At 39.8% G+C, this 26,981-nt stretch overlaps 1 protein-coding gene across 1 annotated transcript; it reads right to left on the reverse strand.

Annotated features, from left to right (window-relative positions):
* Positions 1-433: 433 nt before the first annotated feature.
* samd1b (sterile alpha motif domain containing 1b) lies at positions 434-25,685 on the reverse strand. Its single transcript, XM_057842606.1, has 7 exons — positions 24,392-25,685; positions 13,428-13,629; positions 9,628-9,761; positions 6,670-6,703; positions 6,464-6,581; positions 1,715-1,829; positions 434-1,631 (listed from the first exon to the last, which is right to left on the reverse strand). Exons 1-7 carry the CDS (start codon positions 25,229-25,231, stop codon positions 1,485-1,487), a joined length of 1,590 nt encoding a protein of 529 aa, XP_057698589.1. The 5' UTR covers positions 25,232-25,685; the 3' UTR covers positions 434-1,484.
* Between the last annotated feature and the right edge of the window lie 1,296 nt (positions 25,686-26,981).

Below are 26,981 nucleotides of genomic sequence, written 5' to 3' on the forward strand. Positions count from 1 at the left end.
TCAAAAACTTTTGATCTCCTTACTTGCACTCGATCAGTCACTTATATCGCTGTTTGAATCATTGTTTGAAGGGCTTTGTACGGCGGCCGTATGGAGCGCTGTAATCGCTGTTCTCGGTGTGATGTGTCACTTCCAGGTTCGTCCCCTTTCAGGCTCGAACTTGGGAAACGCGATTATTTTGTCAAATATACAACATATAAATTATTTTTTCATGCTTTATTTGTTGGACAATGTTTAATTACTTTAATCGTGACCCTATTTGGCATTTTATGAAATTACTTCACATTTGGTCTTTAAACTGACAACAAGTCAAGAGCAAAGTGAGAACATTTAATACACACTGAGAACATAAAAATACACGGAGAGAAGTTTTTTTTTTGTTTTTTTTCTTAATTTCACGCTTTATTACTAAAGGTTAGCAAATAAAGCAAGTAGGACACCATGGAATGATTTTGAACATTTTTTTTGTCTAGGTATCATGAAAAACATCGACATGAATTGAAAACGTGCTCTTGGACTCTGAAGAGAAAGATGGAGGGGAAATTAGAAAAAGGAAAGAGGTAGTTATTTAGAAGACAATATTCATCAAATGAAACCACATAAATACAATTGAATAACAAAATAGGCATTTACTAAGTGCTGTCAAACTGTAGAAGCTGGAATGTTTGATGCAAGTATATTTTGTTTAAGATCTGCTTGTATATGAGAACAGTCGATTTACTTGAACCTGTGCCAATCTAGTACACAATTGCTTGTATTTTTTTTTTTTTTTTTGTAAATTCTTGTCCCTATATCTTTACATATTGTAAAATTATCTGCTCTTTTTTGAGTTGGTGTTTATTTTTAAGTGTATTATAGCTTTAACCAATAATTTGCTTGAGGGGATTGTTATATGCTGTTGTGATTTTGTCGAGGCTACCTCCAGATTTTGGAGTGGATGCATAGCGTCTATTTCTCCTTCGAAACCAATCACAATGATAGGTACACTTGACTGGCGACTAGTTCACTAGAACCCTAGCATGGACAAGCTGTATAGAAAACAAATAGAAATATGGGTAAACTGTATCCACACATAAGCAAAATAAGTTTGACTTTTTTTTTTTTTGTCGGTCATTAAATGACATGACGTAGATTGTGCAGAAATTGATTAATATAATAATAATTTAAACAAAATACACCCCCCCCCCCGGAATTTAAATATCATTCCAGAAATGGAAGACATTCAAACTTTTATTATTTATTTATTTATTTTTTTTTTTTTTTAAACTATTTTCATGGCTTCTTTTCTCTTAGGTTTTTATTTTTTAAATTTTTTAATTGTTAGTATTATTTTTTAGATTTGCTTGATAAGCTTTTGTATTTTTTAATGTTCTCCAATTCTAGAATAACCTTTAAGTGTGTAGCTCAATGTATTTATGTGTGTGTTTGAGTGCAATTGTTCCACGCATGCCTTTTTCAAAAATATTCCGTTACATTCTGGTGGTTCATGTGGAGTCGACGTCGTCAAAGTGCGTCTTTTGCAAAACCTTCACGTGGCGCTCGTAGATTTTGAGAGCAGGGCCGAGCCTGATTGACAGGCCAGTCAAAACGTCATTGCGCTGCATGAGGAGCAGAGACTTTCCATCGATTTCCTATTGAGCAAATCCAAGTACAGTAGAGTGAATAAATGCGCTTCTGGCGCCCTCTGTTGGTAAGAATGAAGGCGGCTCCTCACCTGTGCTCCAAAGGCAGTGGCCTGCTCAGGAAAACCAGCTGTGGTAAAATAGGAGACCACATCAGACACGGTCCAGTCCATTGGGCTTCCCTTGACTCCTTCAATCTTTATGCACCTTAAAATGGGGGGGGGAAAATGAGTCAGAGTGGTTCAAACGGACACGCTCTGCCCACCCAAAGAAAAATGGATGTAGTACTGACAGCAGTCTGGGTACCGCGTATGGTATCCCATTCTAATATACAGTGGGGAGAACAAGTATTTGATAAACTGCCGATTTTGCTGGGTTTCCCACTTGCAAGCCATGTAGAGGTCTGTAATTTGTATCATAAGTTCTCTTCAACTGTGAGGGACGGAATCTAATACAAAAATCCAGAAAATCACATTGTATAATTTTTAAATAATAAATTTGTATTTAACTGCATGAAATAAGTATTTGATACATTACCACTAGTAAATATTTCGGCTCTTAGTTCTTTTTTAAGAACCCCTCCTGTTCTCCACTCATTACCGGATGTAACTGGACCTGTTTGAACTTGTTACCTGCAGAAAAGACACCTGTTCACATGCTCAAACAAACAAACTCCAACCTCTCCACAATGGCCAAGACCAAAGACTGTGTAAGGACATCAGGGATAAAATAATAGAACTGCACAAGGCTGGGATGGGCTACAGGAAAATAAGCAAGCAGCTTGGTGAGAAGGTAACAACTGTTGGAGCGATTATTAGAAAATGGAAGAAGTTCAAATTGACGGTCAATCTGCCTCGTTCTGGGGCTTCATGCAAGATCTCAACTCATAGGGCATCACTCATCATGAGGAAGGTGAGGGATCAGCCCAGAACTACACCGCAGGACCTGGTCAATGACCTGAAGAGAGCTGGAAACACAGTCTCAAAGAAAACCATCGGAAACACATTAAGCCGTCATGGATTAAAATCCTACAGCGCACGCAAGGTCCCGTTGCTGAAGCCAGTGCATGTCCAGACATGTCTGAAGTTTGCAACTGACCATCTGGATGATCCAGAGGAGCAATGGGAGAAGGTCATGTGGTCAGATGAGACCAAAATTGAACTTTTTGGTCTAAACTCGGCTCGTCGTGTTTGGAGGAAAAAGAAGGATGAGTACAACCCCAAGAACACCATCTCAACCGTGAAACATGGAGGAGGAAACATCATTTTTGGGGCTGCTTCTCTGCCAAGGGTACAGGACGACTGCACCGTATTGAGGGGAGGATGGGTGGGGCTATGTATCGCCAGATCTTGGCTGACAACCTCCTTCCTTCAGTGAGAGCCCTGAAGATGGGTCGTGGCTGGGTCTTCCGGCATGACAACGACCCAAAGCACACAGCCAAGGCGACTAAAGTGTGGCTCCGTAAGAAGCATCTTAAGGTCCTGGAGTGGCCTAGCAGTCACCAGATCTGAACCCGATAGAAAATCTATGGAGGGAGCTTAAAGTCCGTGTTGCCCCGCAGCAGCCCCGAAACCTGAAGGCTCTGGAGAAGATCTGCATGGAGGAGTGAGCCAAAATCCCTGCTGCAGTGTGTGCAAACCTTGTCAAGGACTACAGGAAACGTTTGGTATCTGTAATAGCAAACAAATGTTTCTGTACCAAATATTAAGTTCGATTTTTGTGATGTATCAAATATGTATTTCATGCAATTAAATGCAAATTTATTATTTAAAAATGCATACAACGTGATTTTCTGTTTTTTTGGATTAGATTCCGTCCCTCACAGTTGAAGAGAACTTATGATACAAATTACAGACCTCTATATGCTTTGCAAGTGGGAAAACCAGCAAAATCGGCAGTGTATCAAATACTTGTTCTCCCCACTGTAGTATTGATGAGTTTTAAGTTTTAACCTTTGCATTGTTACCTCTTCTTTCACGAAAATGTTGGTTTTGTTCCTAGGGGGCACTACACACATTTACGCATATTTTGAGATTTTTTTCTTTTTTTACATTTCATTAAAGTTTTCACCAGTATTCACCTGGCTGAGTTTGAGTTTGGTGAGTTTTTAAGCATTCTGAGGGGGTCAAAGTAGGGCTCAAAGCGTCGGCGTGACAAAGAATGAGTGCTAAGGGGCGCTACATAGTGTATTTGGAATTTGTCTTTACACCGTATCAAAGATTGCACCTGTCGACCTGCCTGCCGATTTTGATGCATTTTGAAGCATTCTAAGTGGGTCAAATTGAGCTCAAAGGGCTGCGGAAGAAAGAATTAAAAAAATAATAATAATAAAACCGAGGAACCACAATAGGTTACCTTGAAAAAAAACATTGTCACCTGCATGTACATACTGTTCAGTTATGGATGTGTTCTAAGTCATATAAAATCAAATCAACTTTTATTTGTTTAGACTAGGGCTGTCAAAATTATCGCGTTAACAGGCAGTAATTAATCTTTTTAATTAATTACGTTAAAATATTTGATGCATTTAACGTACATGCCCCTCTCAAACAGATCAAAATGACAGCACAGTGTCATGTCCATTTGTTACTTGTGTTTTGTCGCCCTCTGCTGGCGTTTGGGTGCGACTGATTTTATGGGTTTCAGCACTATGAGCATTGTGTAATTATTGACATCAACAATAGCGAGCTACTATTTAATTTTTTGTTTGAAAATTTTACAAATTGTATTAAAACGAAAACATTAAGAGGGGTTTTAATTAGGGCTGTCAAAATTATCGCGTTAACGAGCGGTAATTAATTTTTTAAATTAATCCCGTTAAAATATTTGACGTAATTAATGCACAAATGCCCCGCTCAAACAGATTAAAATAACAGCACAGTGAAAGGTGTACTTGTTGTGTTTTTTGGAATTTTGTTTATTTTTTGATTGAAAATTTTAGAAATTTTATTAAAACGTAAACATGAAGAGGGGTTTTAATATAAAATTTCTATAACTTGTACTAACATTTATCTTTTAAGAACTACAATTCTTTCTATCCATGGATCGCTTTAACAGAATGTTAATAATGGTAATGCCATCTTGTTGATTTATTGTTATAATAAAGAAATACAGTACTTATGTACTGTATGTTGAGTGTATATATATCCATCTTGTGTCTTATCTTTCCATTCCAACAATAATTTACAGAAAAATATGGCATATTTTATCGATGGTTTGAGTTGTGATTAATTGAGATTCATTACGATTAATTTTTAAGCTCTAATTAACTCGATTAAAAAGTTTAATCGTTTGACACCCCTAGTTTTAATATAAAATTTCTACAACTTGTACTAACATTTATCTTTTAAGAACTACAAGTCATTCTATCCATGTATCACTTTAACAGAATGTTAGTAATGTTAATGCCATCTTGTTGATTTATTGTTGTAATAAACAAATACAGTACTTATATACAGTATGTTGAATGTATATATCCGTCTTGTGTCTTATCTTTCCATTCCAACAATAATTTACAGGAAAATATGGCATATTTTATAGATGGTTTGAATTGCGATTAATTAATCTTTAACCTGTGATTAACTCGATTTCAAATTTTAATCGTTTGACAGTCCTACTGTAGAACCGAGGTTTAGTTTCTTCACACCAGTTTTGATTATCATTTTATTTGTGTTGTCTTAAAGCAGCCCAACTTTTTGTTGAAAAAAAACTTTAATCGTTTGTCAGCCCTAGTTTAGACCAAATCTCAACAATAGTTATCTCAAGGAGAAAACAAAACATGTTTTAAGGTGCAGTAGTGTGTTCCAACCAGGGGTCGCGTTAACCGAATATTTTCCGTCGTTGACCGTTTTTTTAAAAACGGTGACGGAAAAAACTGAAGTCCGTCCGTCATTTTGACAGGTTGCAATTCACACCCCAGACCACAGGGTGGCGAGTGAGCATATTAATTAGCTATTGTCTCTCTTAATGCATGACGTCGTGGGCTATTCTGTCAGAATATTGTAGCGTCACCGGGGTCTGGCGGCGGCACCGTGATTGACACATCAACGCGAGGTTCTTATTGGTGCACCTGGTGTGCCAGCGCGTCATCCAATTGGTGGACTAGACGTCACAACTCTGCCCCCCTGACTGGAGCCGCCATATTGTGTGTCAGCTCGTCGTGTTTACACATTACCGCTACGTATATGCCTCCTATTACGGCGTGTTTTTCTGCTCTTTAACATTAATAATCGAAATGGTGAAGGCGTGTGTGGCTGTTGGTTGCAGTAACAGAGAAGATAGACGGAGAGACTTGAAGTTCTACCGTATTCCGAGAGACCCGAAGAGGAGAGGGAGATGGACTGCTGTAATTCGACAAGAAATCTGGTCACCAAACGATCACCACAGACTATGTAGTAGTCATTTTATATCTGGTAAGATGCATTTAATATATATTTAGAAGATTTTGGGCTGACAACCACAATTAAGATCATTGAGTGACGTTGGTGATTGGTGTCTATATAGTTGCCTCTTTTTCTTTGGGGGTGGAGTTGTTGTTTTGTTGGTGTTGTTGGCGGTAAGCAGAGTAAAAAGGGGGAGAAAAATACCACGACTTCCGTGTCTAATTTTTCGCCGCCAAGCAAGCGTTAAAATATTAATTAAAAATGAATGAAAACTAAATACTATTGAATATGTCATCATTATCATTTTAAAAATTTAAGTGACAGGTAAAAATAGATTATGACCGGATTTTTATGACCCTGTCAGTCAAAATGACAGACAACGAAAATGTCTAGCGCAACCTCTGGTTCCAACCATGAAAAAAAGACTAATGAATGCTTAAAAAAAATATCTGTGCTCACTCTCCGTTATTGACTTCACCATTCGTCCCTTGTTCTTCAGGCAGGGCAGTTTCTCTCGGGGAGGCCGTGGGCGTGAGCAAACAGGAGGACACGCCTACTTCAGTTTTACATTCAACATCTGCTCCAAGAAAAGGATTTTATTCCCTGCTCTTGTTGCTAACATCACTGTGTACTATGCACACATCCCTGAGAAGAGAGGAACTTACCGATAAAGCTTGACTGGGTGTGCTGGATCTGACTCTGCATACAAAGAGATATTCTTTTTTAGTTTTAACTTTTAACATTCCACAGCAACATCCAGTTAAAAATCGAACAAAATGTATATGGCGGAAAATGCACACAAGGCTGAAAAAGCAGTTTCTGCTTTTTGCACCCCTCTTTAAAATAAACTGTTGTATTTTAAGCCCAAAGAACTGTTGTGTTTGATAGAACAATATGTCTATATGCTGCCATAGCAGTTTCATGGCGCATCATGCCCCCGAACTTTTTTAAATTAGTCTGTTTTACCCTGGAGACCCGCGTTTACAGACACTGGGCAAACGCTTTTGCATCAATACAGTCACAAAAAGAAGTAATTATATTTATTATTTGAAATGTCTATTATTTTCAGCTTAGAATCATTAATTGATGTCTAATATTTAGTTAAAAAAAAAAAAAAAAGACTTAAAAAAAGTATTCACTTGCATATTTCAAACTTTTAAACAAAAATAAATTCTTCCGCCAGAAAATAAAGATTTTAAGCTTTCCAATGATGTATGACATAAGCATATAGGACAATTTTAAAATTTTGCCAAATTGGGGGTCTCAGAGCGGAATTTCAAGTCACCTGAGTATTTTCCGCCATATAAACTTATGGAAGTATTGATGAAAAAAATTAAATAATTTTTGCAGTACTAGAAGCAGTGTTGTTTTTGGCAGCCCTTTTAATTTTCGTCTTAGTCTTTTGGACGATAATACCTATTAGTCAGTCATTTTTAGTCATCCCAAAATGTGTTTGTCTTCGTCTTGTTTTTGTTGATGAAAGCTCAAGACTAATTTCGTCTAGTTTTAGTCGACGTTTGCTAAAAATGTTTTCATTTGTAAAAATTAAAAAATAAAAACAGAAAAAAGATAAGGGGTTCCAACTGTTTCAAATGAATATTGACAGACAACGCCAAATTGGTTATAATACACACTCAGCTGGGAAACGGTAAATTATTTTCAATTAATTATACCCACCTGGGCAGCACGAACTGTGTGTAAAAAAAAAAAAAAAAAAGTTGTCCAGAGTTTAAGAGGATGCTCGCCTTTAGCATTAGCCTAATGTAAATGCAATGCTAATGCTACGAGCTACATTTAGTGTGTTATGATCACTCAGCACAGTTCTTTCAAGGCTAAAGCAACATTGCATATTTCTTTTGCCAAGATATGAGGACAAATCTTACCATGTGCGTCTCAAAACACTGGAGAGAAGCACTTCACATGAGTGACACAACAAGACATGACTAGATTCAGGCTAGGGTTATTCCGATCATGTTTTTTTGCTCCCGATCCGATCGTTTTAGTTTGAGTATCCGCCGATCCCGATATTTCCCGATCCGATTGCTTTTTTTTTTTGCTCCCGATTCAATTCCAATCATTCCCGATAATTTTTCCCAATCATATACATTTTGGCAATGCATTAAGAAAAAAATGAATAAAACTCGGACGAATATATACATTCAACATACAGTACATAAGTACTGTATTTGTTTATTATGACAATAAATCCTCAAGATGGCATTTACATTATTAACATTCTTTCTGTGAGAGGGATCCAAGACTTGTAATTCTTAAAGGATAAATGTGACTTTGTATATTGTGACTAAATATTGCCATCTAGTGTATTTGTTGAGCTTTCAGTAAATGATACTGTAGCCATTTAACTTCTGCCCAAATGCATGATGGGAAGTGCAACCATGACTGTGCGTAGTGGCACCAATTGATATATCTTCTCTGCGTTGGGAAATAACATAGGGTGTTAAGAAAAAGATCAATTACTTCCTTTCTTCCCCACATTGCTTCTCACGATATTTCTGATTGTTGAGAGAGGGATTGTAAGGCTTTAGCCACTTAAAAAAAGGCTCCAAAGACTGCCAAAATTCACTCTACTCATTTTATGCTGCCTTTTAGCTCTAATACGGGTAAAACAGCGCCTTTATAGATTGAACGTGACAATGCGTGAGTGGGTCGTGCAGCTCTTGCGTTAATTGCGTTAAACGTGATTAATTTAACAAAAATTAATTACTGCCGTTAACGCGATAAATTTGATAGCCCTACTTTAAGCCAAAACTAAAGACTCTGGATGAGTGTAAGACATTTTGTCTGTAACGTTAAATACAATTAGAAAACGATTTAATTAAAAAATATATATATTAAAAAAAGGCATGTCCGATATTTTTTTGCCGATTCCGATACTTTGAAAATGACGTGATCGGACCCGACATCTTTAAGGCTAACTACACGTAAAATGTCACACATTGTGAACATGTTACAGAAACTAATGTGCTATTTCATCTCAGTCTCGTCTCATCAGACAAAAACCGGCATTAGACTTGTTATGTTTTTGTCTCCCAAAACAAGGTTTTTAGATCGTTGTCGTCTCGTTATCCGTCATTAAAAAAAATTGTTCGTTGATGAAATATTTTCGTTACAGTCATCGTTGATGAAAAGAAACATTGACTTGTAGTAGTTAGGGAAATTGGTTTACTCAACTGTGGACAGAACCAAGTACCAAAATGAAAGTGATAGTATCAAGGTTAACATGAAGGAAGTGCCTAGCCCATGTGTGTCAAACTTAAGGCCTTGGAGCCAAATAGGGCCTGCAAAATCATGTGCTCGGCTTTGTGTCTGGCTAACAAAACCTAACTGCAGATTGTCATCAAGTCATGTTCATTTTATATAAAGACCCACACTCATTGGCTGCCAATGACGGTGGTAGGAGAACCAGATCTGCTGTAAAATTAGCTGTTTTTTATTAACAACACAGTAACTTTGGTATATAGTCACTGACTACAACAATGAAACTAAAGAAACAGCTCAACAAAATTCCTACTGTTGTAGCTGCTTTGATTTTACTTCATAACATTAAACAATACTTCAGAACCTTGATGTGCCCTAGATTTGACAGTCCTGAAGCAGTTTACCTGGATGTCCATAGGCAGCTGATTGGGTGTAGCAGGTCTTTCTTGCACAAATGCTGTAATGCACATCGACGCAGGAGCATCCAAAGGAGGGGAACACCCAGTCATACTGCGGGGATTCGTAACTGAAGAGGCATCTGCACATTTAAGGGGGAGTCATTAATAACAATTTGCCCCTTATGCATATACAGTAAGGAGCAGGAGTATTTGCACCCCTTGTGATTTTGCAAGTTCACCAACCAACGAAATAGAGACAGGTCTGAAATTTCAATCGTAGATTTATTTCCACTTATAGCAGGGCCGGCCCAGCCTATACGCAGACTATGCAGCTGCTTAGGGCCCCTGACCACTAGTGGGCCCAGATAAGGGACAATCTGGGAATTGTTTAATTCACATTCTATTTTTTTTTAACTACAGTTTGCTTTATTTGACTTTTGTGAGTTTTGATACTTGATTACAAGCTTAAAAAAATAAAAGTTCTTCCTTAACTTCTTTCCTCTTTTAGAAAAAGATTTGGCGTTATCTACTGTAAGTACTGACAATCATTTGGGGTGAGAAGTTTGAAGAATGCAGTGCAACAAAATCTGATTAATATCAGGGCTGTCAAAATTATCGCGTTAACGAGCGTTAATTAATGTTTTTTAATTAATCACGTTAAAATATTTGAGGCAATTAACGCAGATGCCCCGCTCAGACAGATTTAAATGACAGTACAGTGACACGCTCACTTGTTAATTTTTTTGCCGCCCTCTGCTGGCGCTTGGGTGCGACTGATTTTATAGGCGTCAGCACCCATGAGCATTGTGTAAGTAATTATTGACATCAACAATGGCGGGCTACTAGTTTTATTTTTTGATTGAAAATTTTACAAATTTTATTAAAACGAAAACATTAAGAGGGGTTTTAATATAAAATTTCTATAACTTGTACTAACATTTTTCTTTTAAGAACTACAAGTCTTTCATGGATCGCTTTAACAGAATGTTAATAATGTTAATGCCAACTTGTTGATTTATTGTTATAATAAACAAATACAGTCCTTATGTACCGTATGTTGAATGTATATATCCATCTTGTGTCTTATCTTTCCATTCCAACAATAATTTCCAGAAAAATATGGCATATTTTATAGATGGTTTGAATTGCGATTAATTGCGATTAATTAAGTTTAATTCATTTTTAAGCTGTAATTAACTCGATTAAAAATTTTAATTGTTTGACAGCCCTAATTAATATACAAAATATGGACATATAGGTTGGATTGCATGTATGGGTTTCACAGTACACTGTGACGAAATGGTAGGCCAAAAATATGGGCCCCTTGGCATTATCTTGCTTAGGGCCCCCAAATGGCCTGGGCCGGCCGGGCCTGACTTATAGAGACATAATCTAAAAAAAATGTATATATATATTGTATAATTTTTTAAATAATTTAAATAATTCATTTGTAATTTACTGAGTTTCATAAGTATTTGCACCCCTGAGAATCAGCAATAATTATGACACTCAAAGAGTTGTCAGTCTACTTTAAAAAAAAAAAAAAAAAAGTCCCTTTACCCATGAGTAACCACCCACCCACCACCCGTTTGAGCTCTCTATTGTCACTTGTGCACCCCACAGACAGACATAAACCACCTACTACTACAGGCAAGACCAGAGAGCTTTGGAAAGACACCAGAGAAAAAAGTTGCTGAGCTCCACAAAGCTGGAAAAAGGCTGTGGGACAATTGGAAAGCAGCTTGGTGAGAATAAATCAACAGTTGCAGAAATTGTTAGAAAATGGAAAAGGCTAAACATGACTAATAATCTACCTCGGACTGGGGCTGCATTTAAAATCTCTGCTCGCTGGGCATCACTAATGATAAGAAAAGTGAGGGCTCAGCCTATAGACCCTACCCACGTGACGTCACAACTCCGCCCTCCTGACTGGTGCCGCCCAATTGTCCGTCAACACATCGTGTTTACCTGTTACGGCTACGTACATTCCTCCTATTTACGGCGTGTTTTTCTGCTCGTTAACATTAATAATCAAAATGGTGAAGGCGTGTGTGGCGGTCGGTTGCAATAACAAAGAAGATAGACGGAGACACTTGAAGTTCTACCGGATTCCGAGAGACCCGGAGAGGAGAGAGCGAGATGGGCTGCTGCAATTCGACGAGAAAACTGGGCTCCAAACGATTACCACAGATTATGTAGTAGTCATTTTATATCTGGTAAGATGCATTTAATATATATTTAGAGGGTTTTGGGCTGACAACCACAATTGAGATCATTGCTAGGCTAATCGCCGACAACATACACGTATGTATGTAGTGAGAGTGCTATCGCTAAACCATATAAACATTAAAAGCCCTAGCTCCATTGACAAATGACATGAAATACATTAAACTTGACAGTGGATGTTAGCAAGAACAAAAGATTTTGAATTGAAAATTTCGTAACTCACCTTTCCAAGCACAAGATAGATTCCTGCCGAATTTTCGTGGACGAGGACCTGTTTCACCTAACCAGCAACGAAGTATTTATAAGCCTCCAAGCTCTTAAAGTTTTTCAAACTTTCGTGAGAATAGGCTGATTTTGTGTGGACAAAATAATTGTAAATATCAGGGTAGCTAGCAGATGTTAGGCAAATACGGCGAAGACCGGGTCGAAAAACATCGATTTAGGCATCAAATATGGATCTGGCGAATGGATAAACTGAAGCTTTTCCACATAACACCTTTTATGCAACGCATCAAGTGAGTTTACGGCATCCGAAAGTACCGGGACGCCCATGAAATGCATTATAAATTGCTCGATCAATTGAGACCATTGATAATACAGACACAAAATGACGGACAAGTGGGCGGAACAATACAGCGATCACGTGATTTTGTGACGTCGGTGGGTAGGGTCTATAACTACACGGCAGGAGCTGGTCAATGACCTGAAGAGAGCTGGATGCACAGTTTCAAAGGCTACTTTCAGTAGAACACTTCGTGCAATGGTTTAAAATCATGCATTCATGCAGTCTGAAGTTTGCCAGGGACCATCTGAATGATGCAGAGGGGTCATGGGAGAAAGTCACAGTTAGATGACACCAAAGTACAACTTTTTGGTGCAAACTTTACTCGTCGTGTGGAGGAAAAAGAAGGATGAGAACAATCTCAACAACACCATCCCCACTGTGAAGTATGGGTGTGGAAACTTCATGCTTTGGGGCTGCTTTTCTGCAAAAGGGACTGGATGACTCTACTTTATAAAGCAGAGGATGAATGGTGAAATGTATTGTCAGATTTTAAGCCACAACCTCCTTCCCTCAGTCAGAGACTTGAAGATGAGTAGTGGCTTGATCTTCCAACATGGCAATGATCCGAAGCACACAGCCAAGCTGACCATGGAGAGGCTGCGTATAAAGCATATCTAGGTTCTGGAGTGACCTAGCCAGTCTCCATACCTCAATCCAATAGAAAATCTTTGGATGGAGCTGAAACTTCGTGTTTCTCAACGACAGCCCTGAAACCTGAGACATCTAGAGAAGATTTGTGTGGAGGAATGGGCAAAAATCCCTGTTTCCATATGTGAAAACCTGGTGAAGAACAACAGAAAGCGTCTGACCTCTGTAATTACAAACAAATGCTTCTGCACTAAATATTAGCACCTTTTTTCTCAGGGGTACAAATACATGTGAACCCCAGCAAATTACAAATAAATTACTTTAAAATCACACAATTTGATTTCTGGATTTTTTTTTTTATAGATTATGTCTCTATTAGTGGAAATTAAATGATCAGAAGCATTTTTGAACAACGAAAAATGCGCACCTTTGTCATGATTTGGATGACGACAGACGCTTTCCTTTTCCGATGGTTTCTGGATCTCACGTTCTTCACTGGCTTTCTCAACCAGGGCTGCTGTGGTTGCCATGGCAATCAGGGAAAGTCCAGCTTCTTCATTAGAACTCCGGGGATTCTCCTCTTCTTCACTGTCCTCTTGCACATCATCTTCCTCCATCGGCTCACTCTCCTGGAAAGACGGCAAGTGCAGTAACAGCAAAGAAAGTTGAGTTTTGAGAGATTCAAAAGACCAGAAAGTGCCCAAAAAAACTCAGATTACGGTAATTCACGGAACCAATACAAAATCTACATCAAGTGTAATTTGCACAACATATACAGTGGTATGAAAAAGTATCTGAACCTTTTGGATTTTCTCACATTTCTGCATAAAATCACCATCAAATGTGATCTGATCTTTGTCAAAATCACACAGATGAAAAAACTGTCTGCTTTATCTAAAACCACCCAAACATTTGTAGGTTTTCATATTTTAATGGGGATAGTATGCAAACAATGACAGATGGGGGAAAAATAAGTAAGTGAACCATCAGCAATAATTTCAACCAGACGCTTCCTGTAGCTGCAGATCAGTCTGGCACATCGATCAGGACTAATCTTGGCCCATTCTTCTCTACAAAACTGCTGTAGTTCACTCAGATTCCTGAAATGTCTAGCATGACTCGCTGTCCTTAGGTCATGCCACAGCATCTCAATGGGGTTCATGTATGGACTTTGATTTGGCCACTCCAGAATGTCTATTTCGTTCTTCTGAAAGTTGAAACCATTCTGAAGTTGATTTACTATGTTTTGGATCCTTGTCTTGTTGCAGCATCCATCCTCTATTTAGCTTTACCTGTCTGACAGACGGCCTCAGGTTTTCCTGCAAAACCTCCTGTTAAAATTTTGAATTCATTCTTCTATTATTGATTGCAAGTTGTTCAGGCCCTGAGGCAGCAAAACAGCCCCCAAATCATGATGCTCCCTCCACCATGCTTCACGGTGGGAATGAAGTGTTGATGTTTGTGAGCTGTTCCATTTTTCCTCCGCACATGACGTTGTGTGTTACTCCCAAACAATACAACTTTGGTTTCATCAGTCCACAAAATATTTTGCCAAAACTTGTGTGGAGTGTCCAAGTGCCTTTTTGAAGATTAAACGAGCAACAATGTTTTGTTTTAGACAGCAGTGGCTTCCCCCGTTGAGTCCTCCCATTAACACCATTCTTGGCCATAGTTTTACATATAGTTCATGTGTGCACAGAGATATTGGACTGTGTCAATGATTTCTATAAGTTTTTAGCAGACACTCTAGGGTTCTTTTTTACCTCTCTGAGTATTCTGCGCGGAACTCTTGGCATCGTCTTTGGTGGACGGCCACTCCTTGGGAGAGAAGCAACAGTGCCAAACTCCATTTGTAGACAACTTCTCTGACTGTCGATTGATGAACATCCAGACTTTTAGAGATGGTTTTGTATAATTTCCCAGCTTTATAAAAATCAACAATCCTTGATCGCAGGTCTTCAGTTAGCTTGTTTGACCGAGCCATGATGCACATCAGACAATGCTTCTCATCAAGACAATTCTTACCAGGTGTTTGTAGTGGGCAGGGCAGTTTTAACACACTCATCAGTGATAGGGCACACACCTGACTTAATTGTTTGGTAAAAACTGGTTTCAATTGCTATTTAAGTCTCCTTAGGCAGAGGGTTCACTTACTTATTTTCCCCCCGTCTGTGATTGTTAGCATGCTATCCTCATTAAAATATGAAAACCTAGAAATGTTTGGGTGGTTTTAGTTAAAGCAGACACTATTTTTACCTCTTTGTGATTTTAACAAAGATCATATCACATTTCATGGTGATTTTATGCAGAAATGTGAGAAATCCCAAAAGGTTCAGATACTTTTTCATACCACTGTGAGATCCACAGACAGGATTGTAATTTAAGAGACAAGATAATATAAAACTAGGGCTGCGAGATTAACCCATTTTAAAGCGAAACTGTGAATTTAGACATTGATATTTTGGGAGTGTGAAGGGAGTAAAAAAATTTAAATGTGTATAAAATCGTGAAATAGCGAAGCTTTGTTTCATTGTTCATTGAATTTAAAGCAACACTAGCTAACTTTTCAGTTTTGGTCAATTTTAGTGATGCCGGTGGACGAAAGCAGTAGTGATTTGCCTCAAGGAAGACTGCGTTTCCTATGAGGACCAGAGCATACCCGAACATTGTCTTGAAATCAAGATCTCATGGTCGCCTGCAGATGGATTAAATGACATTTTTGTTTCCAGCGGCTGTGTGAAGGATAAATAGCAATAAGGTAATGAATCCAGTTGTGGCTAAACAATAGCATATGACAGTTAGCAACCGTCTGGCTTAGTGTGGCTAACCCCACCAGACTCGTCAGCGCGGATGAGATCAGTTGAGGGGAGGTGGAGTGTCACGCCATCGAGCGAAAGCCGGGCCAATGTTTATTCTTGAGTATCATTTTATCCTGCAGTAGCCATTTTTTTCCCTCTTCGGCCAAAACTTTTTGTCTCTTTTGTTGCTCTGCCATCTTTGTTGAATTCGTATCGCGCCTTAATAACGAATGGGGAAAGCGGGAAGTGGCGTATGCTGTAAAGCAGTCAGCACATTTGTAGTTGTTTTGGATGGCAGGGTTCCTGCCACCCTCCTCAAAGTTAATTAGTGCAGGTGAAAGCAATACAGACCCCCTCAAGATATAAAAGAGGTGTCATTCAACAAGTTGTCATTCAACGTATCATCACAAATGTTATGAGTGTTGCTTTAAATCAGAACAGAGAGTATTCAAATTTAGACATAGTTTGCTGCATATCAAGAAGAAATCCATGTATCCATGCAACCAAAGCAGCTTGACAAATGACATTCTGGACACTTTCGATGCAAATTCTGCGATCCTGGTAGAGTGGTATCCAAAGTTATTAAAAAAATACAACTTTAGAACCACTTTAATGTTGACCAAAGTAAAATGAATGTGAATGAAGGTTGAAATTCAAATGGGATGTTGTGTTAACCCTGCGCCTATTTTTGTCAGATTTTGCATGCCTTTGATATTGCCTCTATATTTCAAAGAAAGAATTGTTCACAATGGCCTGGTTGGGTCCCTAATTAAGGACACCATACCCTTCATGTCCAAATGGTTGTTTTCTTCACTGAGCAAATAACATTTTCAACAAATAAATCAAAATAATAATTCTTTTTTTTTTTTTTAATTTTCAATGTGTCTTATCTCTTCTTGCTATTTAAAAAATAATATGTACGTTAAAGTCATTTAAGAGGTCTTTGAGAACATAGTCAGTCTTGATTATATGTTAGATCTTCTATCTTGAAAAGCTAGTTTAAATTAATGAATTATTATTGTTAGAGATCTCTAGATCGATCGGGTCCGATCACGTCATTTTCAAAGTATCGGAATCGACAAAAAAATATCGGACATGCCTTTTTATATATATATATATATATATATTTTTTTTAATTTAATTTATTTGTTTTCTAATTGTATTTAACGTTACAGACATAATATGTTACACTCATCCAGAGTCTTTAGTTTAGGCTTAAGATAGGGTTATCAAATTTATCCTGATAACGTCGGTAATTAATTTTTTAAAAAATATATCACGTTAAAATATTTCATGCAATTAATGCATGCGCTGCACAACCCACTCACGCATTGTCGCGCACAATCTGTAATGACGCCTTTTTACCTGTATAGAGAGCTAAAAGGCTGTGTAAAATGAGTAGAGTAAATTTCGGCAGCCTTAGGAGCCTTTTTTTAATTGGCTAAAGCCTTACAATCCCTCTCCCTACGATTAGAAATATCGTGGGAAGCAATGTGGGGAAGCAAGGTAGCAATTGATCTTTTCCGTAACACGCTATGTTATTTCCCAACGCAGAGAAGATAGATCAATTGGTAGCACTACGCGCAGTCGTGGTTGTTAAAGGCGTGTTACATCCACCCATCATGCATTTGGGCATGGCCACAGTATCATTTACTGAAAGCTCAACAAATACACTAGACGGCAATATTTAGTCACAATATACAAAGTCACAAGTCTTTCTATCCGTGGATCCCTCTCACAGAAAGAATGTTAATAATGTAAATGCCATCTTGAGGATTTATTGTCATAATAAACAGATACAGTACTTATGTACTGTATGTTGAATGTATATATATTCATCCGAGTTTTATTCATTTTTTTTCTTAATGCATTGCCAAAATGTATATGATCGGGAAAAATTATTGGGAATGATTGGAATTGAATCGGGAGCAAAAAAAAGCAATCGGATCGGGAAATATCGGGATCGGCAGATACTCAAACTAAAACGGGATCGGATCGGGAGCAAAAAAACATGATCGGAACAACCCCAATTATTGTTGTTGTTTTTCTGCCTTATAGCCTTTGATGATATTTCAAGTTGAAACACCTAAAAAAAAAAATTTTTTTTTTAGATGTCCTCTTTAAAGGTCCTTGGTAGTATGTAATTTTTCCCCCTTCTCCTACTTGTGATGGTCTGCTATTAGGATGTTTTTTCTCTGCTGCTCCTAATTGACCTGCCCTTTGACCCCAATCAGGTGAAGAGAGTTCACCTGGCTATGCTGAACTTACAATTGCCCACTAGTTTTTAGAGGTGGTCTGAGCAGAGTCACTGTTTGTCTTGATGAAGGCCGACATGGCCGAAACATGTCGGCATTTTTTTCATTTGTACAAAGCCATGACTGAATAAAGGCTTTTTATCTTTGTACTTCTTGAGTGCCTCGGTTTTTTGAATTATTAGCTTTTTTGATCCCCACACCGAAGAGCACTTTGTACACCCAGCAGCACTCCATGCACCTCTAGTCATACTTAACATTTTCAACATTTTGGGCCCAAAAAGACAAAAAAAAAAAAAAAAAAATTTTGTCAATATTTATAATAGTGATGTCCTATTGACAACCAAATATGCTCAACGAACAGTTTTGAAGCTTGATAATATTTATTCAACTTGTTAGGATAAACATTTAGCAGGAAATAAATAAGACTGAATAGTTTTATATTCGATAATTCCACAGGGACAGCATGCTATGGTCAAAACAGGTTATATACAGTAAAATAACAGTGCAAAATAGTGAATACATATACAGTGCCTTGCAAAAGTATTCGGCCCCCTTGAACCTTGCAACCTTTCGCCACATTTCAGGCTTCAAACATAAAGATATAAAATTTTAATTTTTTGTCAAGAATCAACAACAAGTGGGACACAATCGTGAAGTGGAACAAAATTTATTGGATAATTTAAACTTTTTTAACAAATAAAAAACTGAAAAGTGGGGCGTGCAATATTATTCGGCCCCCTTGCGTTAATACTTTGTAGCGCCACCTTTTGCTCCAATTACAGCTGCAAGTCGCTTGGGGTATGTTTCTATCAGTTTTGCACATCGAGAGACTGACATTCTTGCCCATTCTTCCTTGCAAAACAGCTCGAGCTCAGTGAGGTTGGATGGAGAGTGTTTGTGAACAGCAGTCTTCAGCTCTTTCCACAGATTCTCCATTGGATTCAGGTCTGGACTTTGACTTGGCCATTCTAACACCTGGATACGTTTATTTTTGAGCCATTCCATTGTAGATTTGGCTTTATGTTTTGGATCATTGTCCTGTTGGAAGATAAATCTCCGTCCCAGTCTCAGGTCTTGTGCAGATACCAACAGGTTTTCTTCCAGAATGTTCCTGTATTTGGCTGCATCCATCTTCCCGTCAATTTTAACCATCTTCCCTGTCTCTGTTGAAGAAAAGCAGGCCCAAACCATGATGCTGCCACCACCATGTTTGAAAGTGCGGATGGTGTGTTCAGGGTGATGAGCTGTGTTGCTTTTACGCCAAACATATCGTTTTGCATTGTGGCCAAAAAGTTCAATTTTGGTTTCATCTGACCAGAGCACCTTCTTCCACATGTTTGGTGTGCCTACCAGGTGGCTTGTGGCAAACTTTAAACGAGACTTTTTGTGGATATCTTTGAGAAATGGCTTTCTTCTTGCCACTCTTCCATAAAGGCCAGATTTGTGCAGTGTACGACTGATTGTTGTCCTATGGACAGACTCTCCCACCTCAGCTGTAGACCTCTGCAGTTCATCCAGAATGATCATGGGCCTCTTGGCTGCATCTCTGATCAGTTTTCTCCTTGTTTGAGAAGAAAGTTTGGAAGGACGGCCGGGTCTTGGTAGATTTGCAGTGGTCTGATGCTCCTTCCATTTCAATATGATGGCTTGCACAGTGCTCCTTGAGATGTTTAAAGCTTGGGAAATCTTTTTGTATCCAGATCCGGCTTTAAACTTCTCCACAACAGTATCTCGGACCTGCCTGGTGTGTTCCTTGGTTTTCATAATGCTCTCTGCACTTTAAACAGAACCCTGAGACTATCACAGAGCAGGTGCATTTATACGGAGACTTGATTACACACATTTGGATTCTATTTATCATCATCGGTCATTTAGGACAACATTGGATCATTCAGAGATCCTCACTGAACTTCTGGAGTGAGTTTGCTGCACTGAAAGTAAAGGGGCCGAATAATATTGCACGCCCCACTTTTCAGTTTTTTATTAGTTAAAAAAGTTTAAATTATCCAATAAATGTTGTTCCACTTCACGATTGTGTCCCACTTGTTGTTGATTCTTGACAAAAAAATTAAATTTCATATCTTTATGTTTGAAGCCTGAAATGTGGCGAAAGGTTACAAGATTCAAGGGGGCCGAATACTTTAGCAAGGCACTGTATATGGCGGAAGTATTCCATAATCAGTCAAAATTATTTTTTTTTAACAGATCATGTGACGAGCACCTTAGATATGGTCCTTTGCTTTGCTTAGCAAAAACTACACCTGAGGAGACCAGATGGATATTTAGAATTTCTTTAAACGTAAGCTTTCAAAAAACCTTCAACCATAACTGAGCTTGAACCGAGGATTGAACACGAACACTGTCAAGATGTAAATATACTGTGCATATATGTGGCGGAAAACACTCAAGTGACTTAAAGTTCCGCTCTGGGGCCCCCAATTTGGCCAAATTTCAAAATTGTCCTATATGCATGTGTGATACATTATTGGAAAGCTTAAAATCTCAATTTTCTGGGGGAAGAAAATTACCAGGAGGGCATTTATTTATTTTTTAAACCCCTGAGGTGAGAGCATGAGAGAGAATAATTAAAGACACCATGATTTTAACGAGATACTATCGCGTACTTCCCTTGTTTTGATCCAAAAATGACTGACTGTCTCACCAAGTGTCAAGACACGGCTGCAAATGGCCACAGCCGGACTTTTGGGGGATTTTATGGGTGAATCACAGTAATATAACAAGGGTCGCAATGCATAAATTGCAGACATCAAGTGGTCGAGATTTTCTTTTTCAAATATTTACCCTTTTAAACGTTTTTTTTTTTTTTTTTGGAATGATTATCATCTAAAATATTTTTAAAAATCGACAGTAACAACAACAACAACAAAAAATAAGCGATTGTTATGATGTGACCTCTATACAAACACTTTTTTTTTTCATTGTGACGTAATTTGTTAAAAAGTTTAAAAGCAAGTGATTGATTTTATAAAGTAAATTTTGTTAACTAAATATTACACATCAATTAATGGTTCTAAGCTAAATATGATACATTTCGAATAATAAATATAAGTACTTACTTTCTTTTTATGGCTGGGTTGAAACAAAAGCGGTTGCGCGGTGTCTGTAAAAGAGGGGCTCCAGGGTAAAATGGACAAATTAAAAGTAGTTCGAGGCTTAATGCGCCATGAAACTGCTATGGCAGCATATAGACATATTGTTCTATCAAACACAACAGTTCTTTTGGCTGAAAATACAGCAGTTTATTTTAAAGAGGGGTGCAAGAGCAGAAACTGTTTTTTTCAGCCTAGTCTGTGTTTTCTGCCATATACACTGCTGGCCAAAGGTATTGGCACCCCTGCAATTTTGTCAAATAATGCTCGATTTCTCCCAGAAAATGATTACAATTACAAATGCTTTGGTAGTAATATCTTCATTGATTTATTTATTATACAAGAGACTGAAAAAACAACAACAAAATTATCATTGTACACAAAACTCCAAAAATGGGCCCGACAAAAGTATTGGAACCCTCGGCATAATACTTGGCAGCACAACCTTTAGACGAAATAACTGCGAACAACCGCTTCCGGTATCCATCAATGAGTTTCTTACAATGCTCTGCTGGAATTTTAGACCATTCTTCTTTGGCCAACTGCTCCAGGTCTCTGAGATTTGAAGGGTGCAATTTTAAGATCTTTCCACTGGTGTTCTATGCGATTCAGGTCTGGCCACTTTAGAAGTTTCCAGTGCTTTCTCTCAAACCATTTTCTAGTGCTTTTTGAAGTGTGTTTTGGGTCATTGTCCTGCTTGAAGACCCATGCCCACTGAGGGAGACCCAGCTTTCTCACACTGGGCCCTACATTATGCTACAAAATTTGTTGGTAGTCTTCAGACTTCGTAATGCCATGCACACCGTCAAGCAGTCCAGTGCCAGATGTAGCAAAGCAACCCCAAACATCAGGGAACCTCCACCATGTTTGACTGTGGGGAACATGTTCTTTTCTTTGAAGGCCTCATTTTTTCCCTTTAAACTCTATGTTGATGCCTTTTCCCAAACAGCTCTACTTTTGTCTTATCTGACCCGAAAACATTCTCCCAAAACGTTTTTGGCTTTCTCAGGTAAGTTTTGGCTAATTCCACCCTGGATTTTTTATGTCTCTGGGTCAGAATTGGGGTCTTCCTGGGTATCCTACCATAGAGTCCCTTTTCATTCAGACGCTGACGGATAGTACAGGTTGACACTGCTGTACCCACAGACTGCAGGACAGCTTAAACTTCTTTGGATGTTAGTTGAGGTTCTGTATCTGCCATCTGCACAATCTTTCGTTGAAATCTCTCGTCGAATTTTCTTCTCCGTCCACATCTAGGGAGGTTCGCCACAGCGCCATATAGGCTTTAAACTTATACCCCTTTCCACTGGCCAAAAAAACCATGTCAACCCACTAACAATCGGCTTTTGGTGGCAGTGGGAAAGGTGCAGCGACCTGCCTCGACCCGTGTCTATCAATCCGGCAAGCGACCTGCGTTAAAATCACCTCGGCTCTGATCGTCATGCAGTGTGAAAGCAAAACCCCGGGTCAACAGTCAACACCCTAATCTACGTGGTGACGTAGGCTTTTACGTGATTGGTCATAACAACGTGCCAGTCGCCTCCCATTTAACACACCCCACAACCGTAGTTACGTCGATGCGTATACGTTGATCAAACCAAAATTCACGTCGCCTACGTTGCCTCAGCACAAGCAGAGTTGCTCCTTTGATGCATGTCGACCATTTTGAGGGCAGTAAAAAGCATGAAAACAGAGAACACAAACGGAAAGGAGGCTTCCATGTTGCTCTGCATTGTTTACTTCCTTGAACTGAATGAATTCGGTCGCACTTTTCGACGCACGTCTTTGCGTGGTGACGTCATGTAACCTTACGCACTGCTGAGGAGGGGTGGGGAGTTAGACGGGTGAAAAAAAAAAAAGACACGGCTTTTTTTTGTCAGTGGGAAAGGTGCCAAATGCCAATTGCTAGTGGGTCGCATCAGCTTGGAAAAAACGCGTGTTAACCCACTAGTTTTAGTGGGAAAGGGGCATTATTGATGACACTGCTCTTATCTCCATGCTCAATGTGGTACACACAAGGACACCGGACAGAGGTTGAGTCAACTTTAATCCATTTTAACTGGCAGCATGTGTGATTTAGTTATTGCCACCACCTGTTATGTGCCACAGATAAGTAACAGGCGCTGTTAATTACACAAATTATAGAAGTGTCACATGATTTTTCAAAGGGTGCCAACACTTTTGTCTGGCTCATTTAGGAGTTTTGTGTGAAAAGATGATTAAAAAATTTTTTGTGTGTCATTTTCTTTTGTGTTTTTTCATTGCAAGCAGAATAAATGAAGATATAACAAAGCATTTGTAATTGCAATCATTTTTGGGGAGATATTGAGCATTATCTGACAGAATTGCATGGGTGCCAATACTTTTGGCAATGTTGGCAAGCAGTGTGCATTGTAAGGTAGATTTATTTATTCGGGGTCATCATCATCTTGGCAAGCAGTGTGCATTGTAAGTTAGATTAATTTATTTATTCGGGGTCATCATCATCAACCCCACCCCCCGACCACCCACACACAAAAGTCAAACTCCACCTCTGGTTTGTTTCCAATGGCACAAATATCAGCCCATGCGCTACCTCAGTATATTTCAACATGCGTGAAACACAGTTTATTTTCATGTTTAAAATCAACGTTCAAATCCAATCAGTGTAATTTATTAACGTGTGCACACGTCACGCAGTGGGAGTGGAGAAAGGGAGGAGGAGAACAAGGGCGATACAAAGGACCGGACGATGATGATTGGAACTTAGGGGAGAAATACAGGAATGGCGGATGAGGTGCGGAAAAAACAGCAAAGTGACCTGTTAGTTTATGTAAATTACAGAAGCAGCGTCGTGTCGCTACGTGGGTTAATTCGAATTACGAATACGAGAAGTTCCCGGGAGCCCAATGAAACGTCACTACTTGGAAGAAGTCTCTCGTGCACGCGCCATGCAGAAACGCGCTCACAACATGCGCGCGCGTTTTTTTCGGGAGGCGCTCCTGAGCTGTAACCTGCAGCTTTTGTGCTTGAAGCCGATATCTGCACACGCACGCACGTTCCACTATAATAAACATTGTGCAGCATGATAATAAAATATATATACGGAGTATATTAGATCGAAGAAGTGGAGCGCGCGTGGTTGTAATGTGAACGATGTCGACCAGCTTTCATGAATTTTAACAGCAGACAGCGATCCGCCGCGCCGGGGCCCGGACGTGTTGCAAATATTAAGTTAGTGTCGCCCACCTTTATCGCGGGCTGCAGCGTGAGACTCCCGGCGGACGCTTTCGTTGTCGTCATCCCCCTGAGGGGAAGAGTGATGTTCCCGCAGCGGGTCTTGCGCAGCCTGCCCCGGGCCACCTCTCTTTCCATAACCACTTTGACTTTGCCCCTCGTCAGCTTTTCCTCGGAGAAACGCTCCTCCTGGTTGCTCAGATAGCCCAAAATCTCCTTGAGCCCGAGCGGCTTGACGGGGCCTTTTGTGGCGGCGGCGACGGGAGCGGCGGTCCCCTGGAGGCGCTTCTCGGACAGGCTGCGGACCGAAGCCTGTCCCTGTCCCAGCGGGTCGCCCGGGTCCGACTGCCATCCGGGAAGTTCCGACTGCTGGGCAACCGTGTGCTTGTAAGTTTGGTTGCGGGTGTCATCCCCGGCCGGCTTTTCTCGCCCGAGTGCATCTCCGTGCGATGCACTCGCGACGCTCCTCGGGCTGCCCGGAGAAGCGTGCTGCTTGCCGGCCGCCGTTTGCAGTCGAGACGGGCTGGGCTCCGAGTCGTCCTCCTGATCGGTGAAGCTGAGCGCGCTGTCGCCGTTGCTGCTGTTGTTGTATATAACGTCTTCAATCTTCTTTCTGCTTTTCCTCTGAACCTTAGCCGCATTCCGGTAAGAGATGGAGCCCTTGTAGCTAACTTTAAGCACAGTCTGTTCTTGAATCAGTTTTTCCAGTTCTACCCGGGTTCGGTCTGGGTCTGACCCGTGTCGTCTACGGACCATTCGACAAATCCGCTCCAGATCCGGGCGCGCTTTCCGCGAGCGGAGAGAGTCGATTGTTTCCAGGATCCACTCTCCGTACTTGTTTGGTCCGGACATGATCTCGACGGGGTTCGGCCCAAGAGCGTGTGGATTTTGTTGTTCCTCAAGTGGCGCTGCTGTGTCAAAGCGGAGTGCGACTCTCCGGCTGGACGGGCGCTACGGAAGCCCGTTCGGTGGCCACAATGTGCGCTTAAGGTGGAACGCGACGGCATTTAAGGTGGAACCGTCTCGCGTTTGGCGCATCACAGCCGCGTCCTTTGTTCACCGCGTCATCGCGGTCGGTCCACGATGGATACACAAAGGCTGACGCACGCTACGCGCGGCGGGCTGCGTTTGCGCCGCGTGGTAGTAGCGGTTGGGGGGGAGTTTTGATTGAGAGGGGGGCGCTGGGAAGAAAAAATATACGTCTGTAAAAAAGAATTTAAAAAAATATTTACACTATTTTAAGTCTCTTATTCAAAACCATTTCAAATCTACATACTTCGAAATGTAATTAAATCATTGGCAGCTATAACTGACGACGATAGACGTCCAATCCATTTTCACTGGGCGGGGCTGGCTGTCATGCTGCCAAAGACTGTCGCTGTCAATGACATTGAAGCATAATACTTCAAAGCCAGCCCTCCCAGTCATAGGTGGAGTTTAACTTTTGGGGGGGGGGGGGGGGGGGGGGCACAACATGTTGATGACCCTGAAATGCAGTGTCAGCAATAAAATAAACAATAAAATTAACTTTCAAGAATTTTTATAATAATAAGTTGAAAATGAGCGTTTTTTTGTTTCCCATCATTCGTTAGGCATTTGTGTCTAAATTATTCAATCCCCAAAAAAGTTGCTTCAATAATAAAAAATATTTTCAATCAAAGAGAATCCTTTACAACAAAAATAAAATTGCCCTCCCCATTTTTGGGGGGGGGGGGGGGAATGATATGCAAAGCAAATGACCATCTAAGGTGCTAGTCACATGATCTGTTGGAAAAATCATTTTTACCCATTGGAAAAATATCTTTTTTTTAAATTTCCTTCATTTTTGTTGTAAAGTCAATTACATGCAATGACACTTTTTGGGCCACCAAGTGGTCCTGCCCCCCCCCCCCCTTAAACTTCGCTTATGCTCCCAGTTCCAATGTATTGGAGGTATAGGCAAGTTTCCTGAGCGAAATATGGGTTGTGCCAGGGGCTTCACTAGGTTTTAAGAACAGGAGGGGCTTAGCCCCCAGGAGTTACACAGGATGTAAGCAGGGGTGAAAGTGGGCCAGAACGGTCAGGAACGCAGTTCCGGTATAAGATTCAGAGCCAGAACGCAGTTCCGGTATAAGATTCAGGGCCGGAATGCTGTTCCGGTACACGGTGCTTTGATTCCGAAAATATGACGGCAACTGTCAAAACGCTATGTAAAAAAAAAAAAAAATGCTAAGCTGCCACAAATATATTTCATCCCCAAGAAGAAAACAATCTACCAACATCAGATTTACATACGGCGGAAAACACAGACAAGACTGAAAAAGCAGTTTCTGCTCTTACACGCCTCTGAAACTGAAACTGCTGTATTTTAAGCCAAAACAACTATTCTGTTTGATACAACAATATGTCTATATGCTGCCATAACAGATTCATGGCGCATTAAGCCCCCAAACTATTTTTAATTTGTCCGTTTTACCCTGAAAACCCCTGTTTACAGACATCGCGCAACCGCTTTTGTTTTAACACAGCCATAAAACTGAGGTAACTAATTATATTTATCATTCAAAATGTCTGTCATTTTTAGCTTAGAATCATTAATTGATGTCTAATATTTCGTTTAAAA

Source organism: Corythoichthys intestinalis, chromosome 8 (genome assembly GCF_030265065.1).
Source record: "Corythoichthys intestinalis isolate RoL2023-P3 chromosome 8, ASM3026506v1, whole genome shotgun sequence".
Taxonomy (NCBI): domain Eukaryota; kingdom Metazoa; phylum Chordata; class Actinopteri; order Syngnathiformes; family Syngnathidae; genus Corythoichthys; species Corythoichthys intestinalis.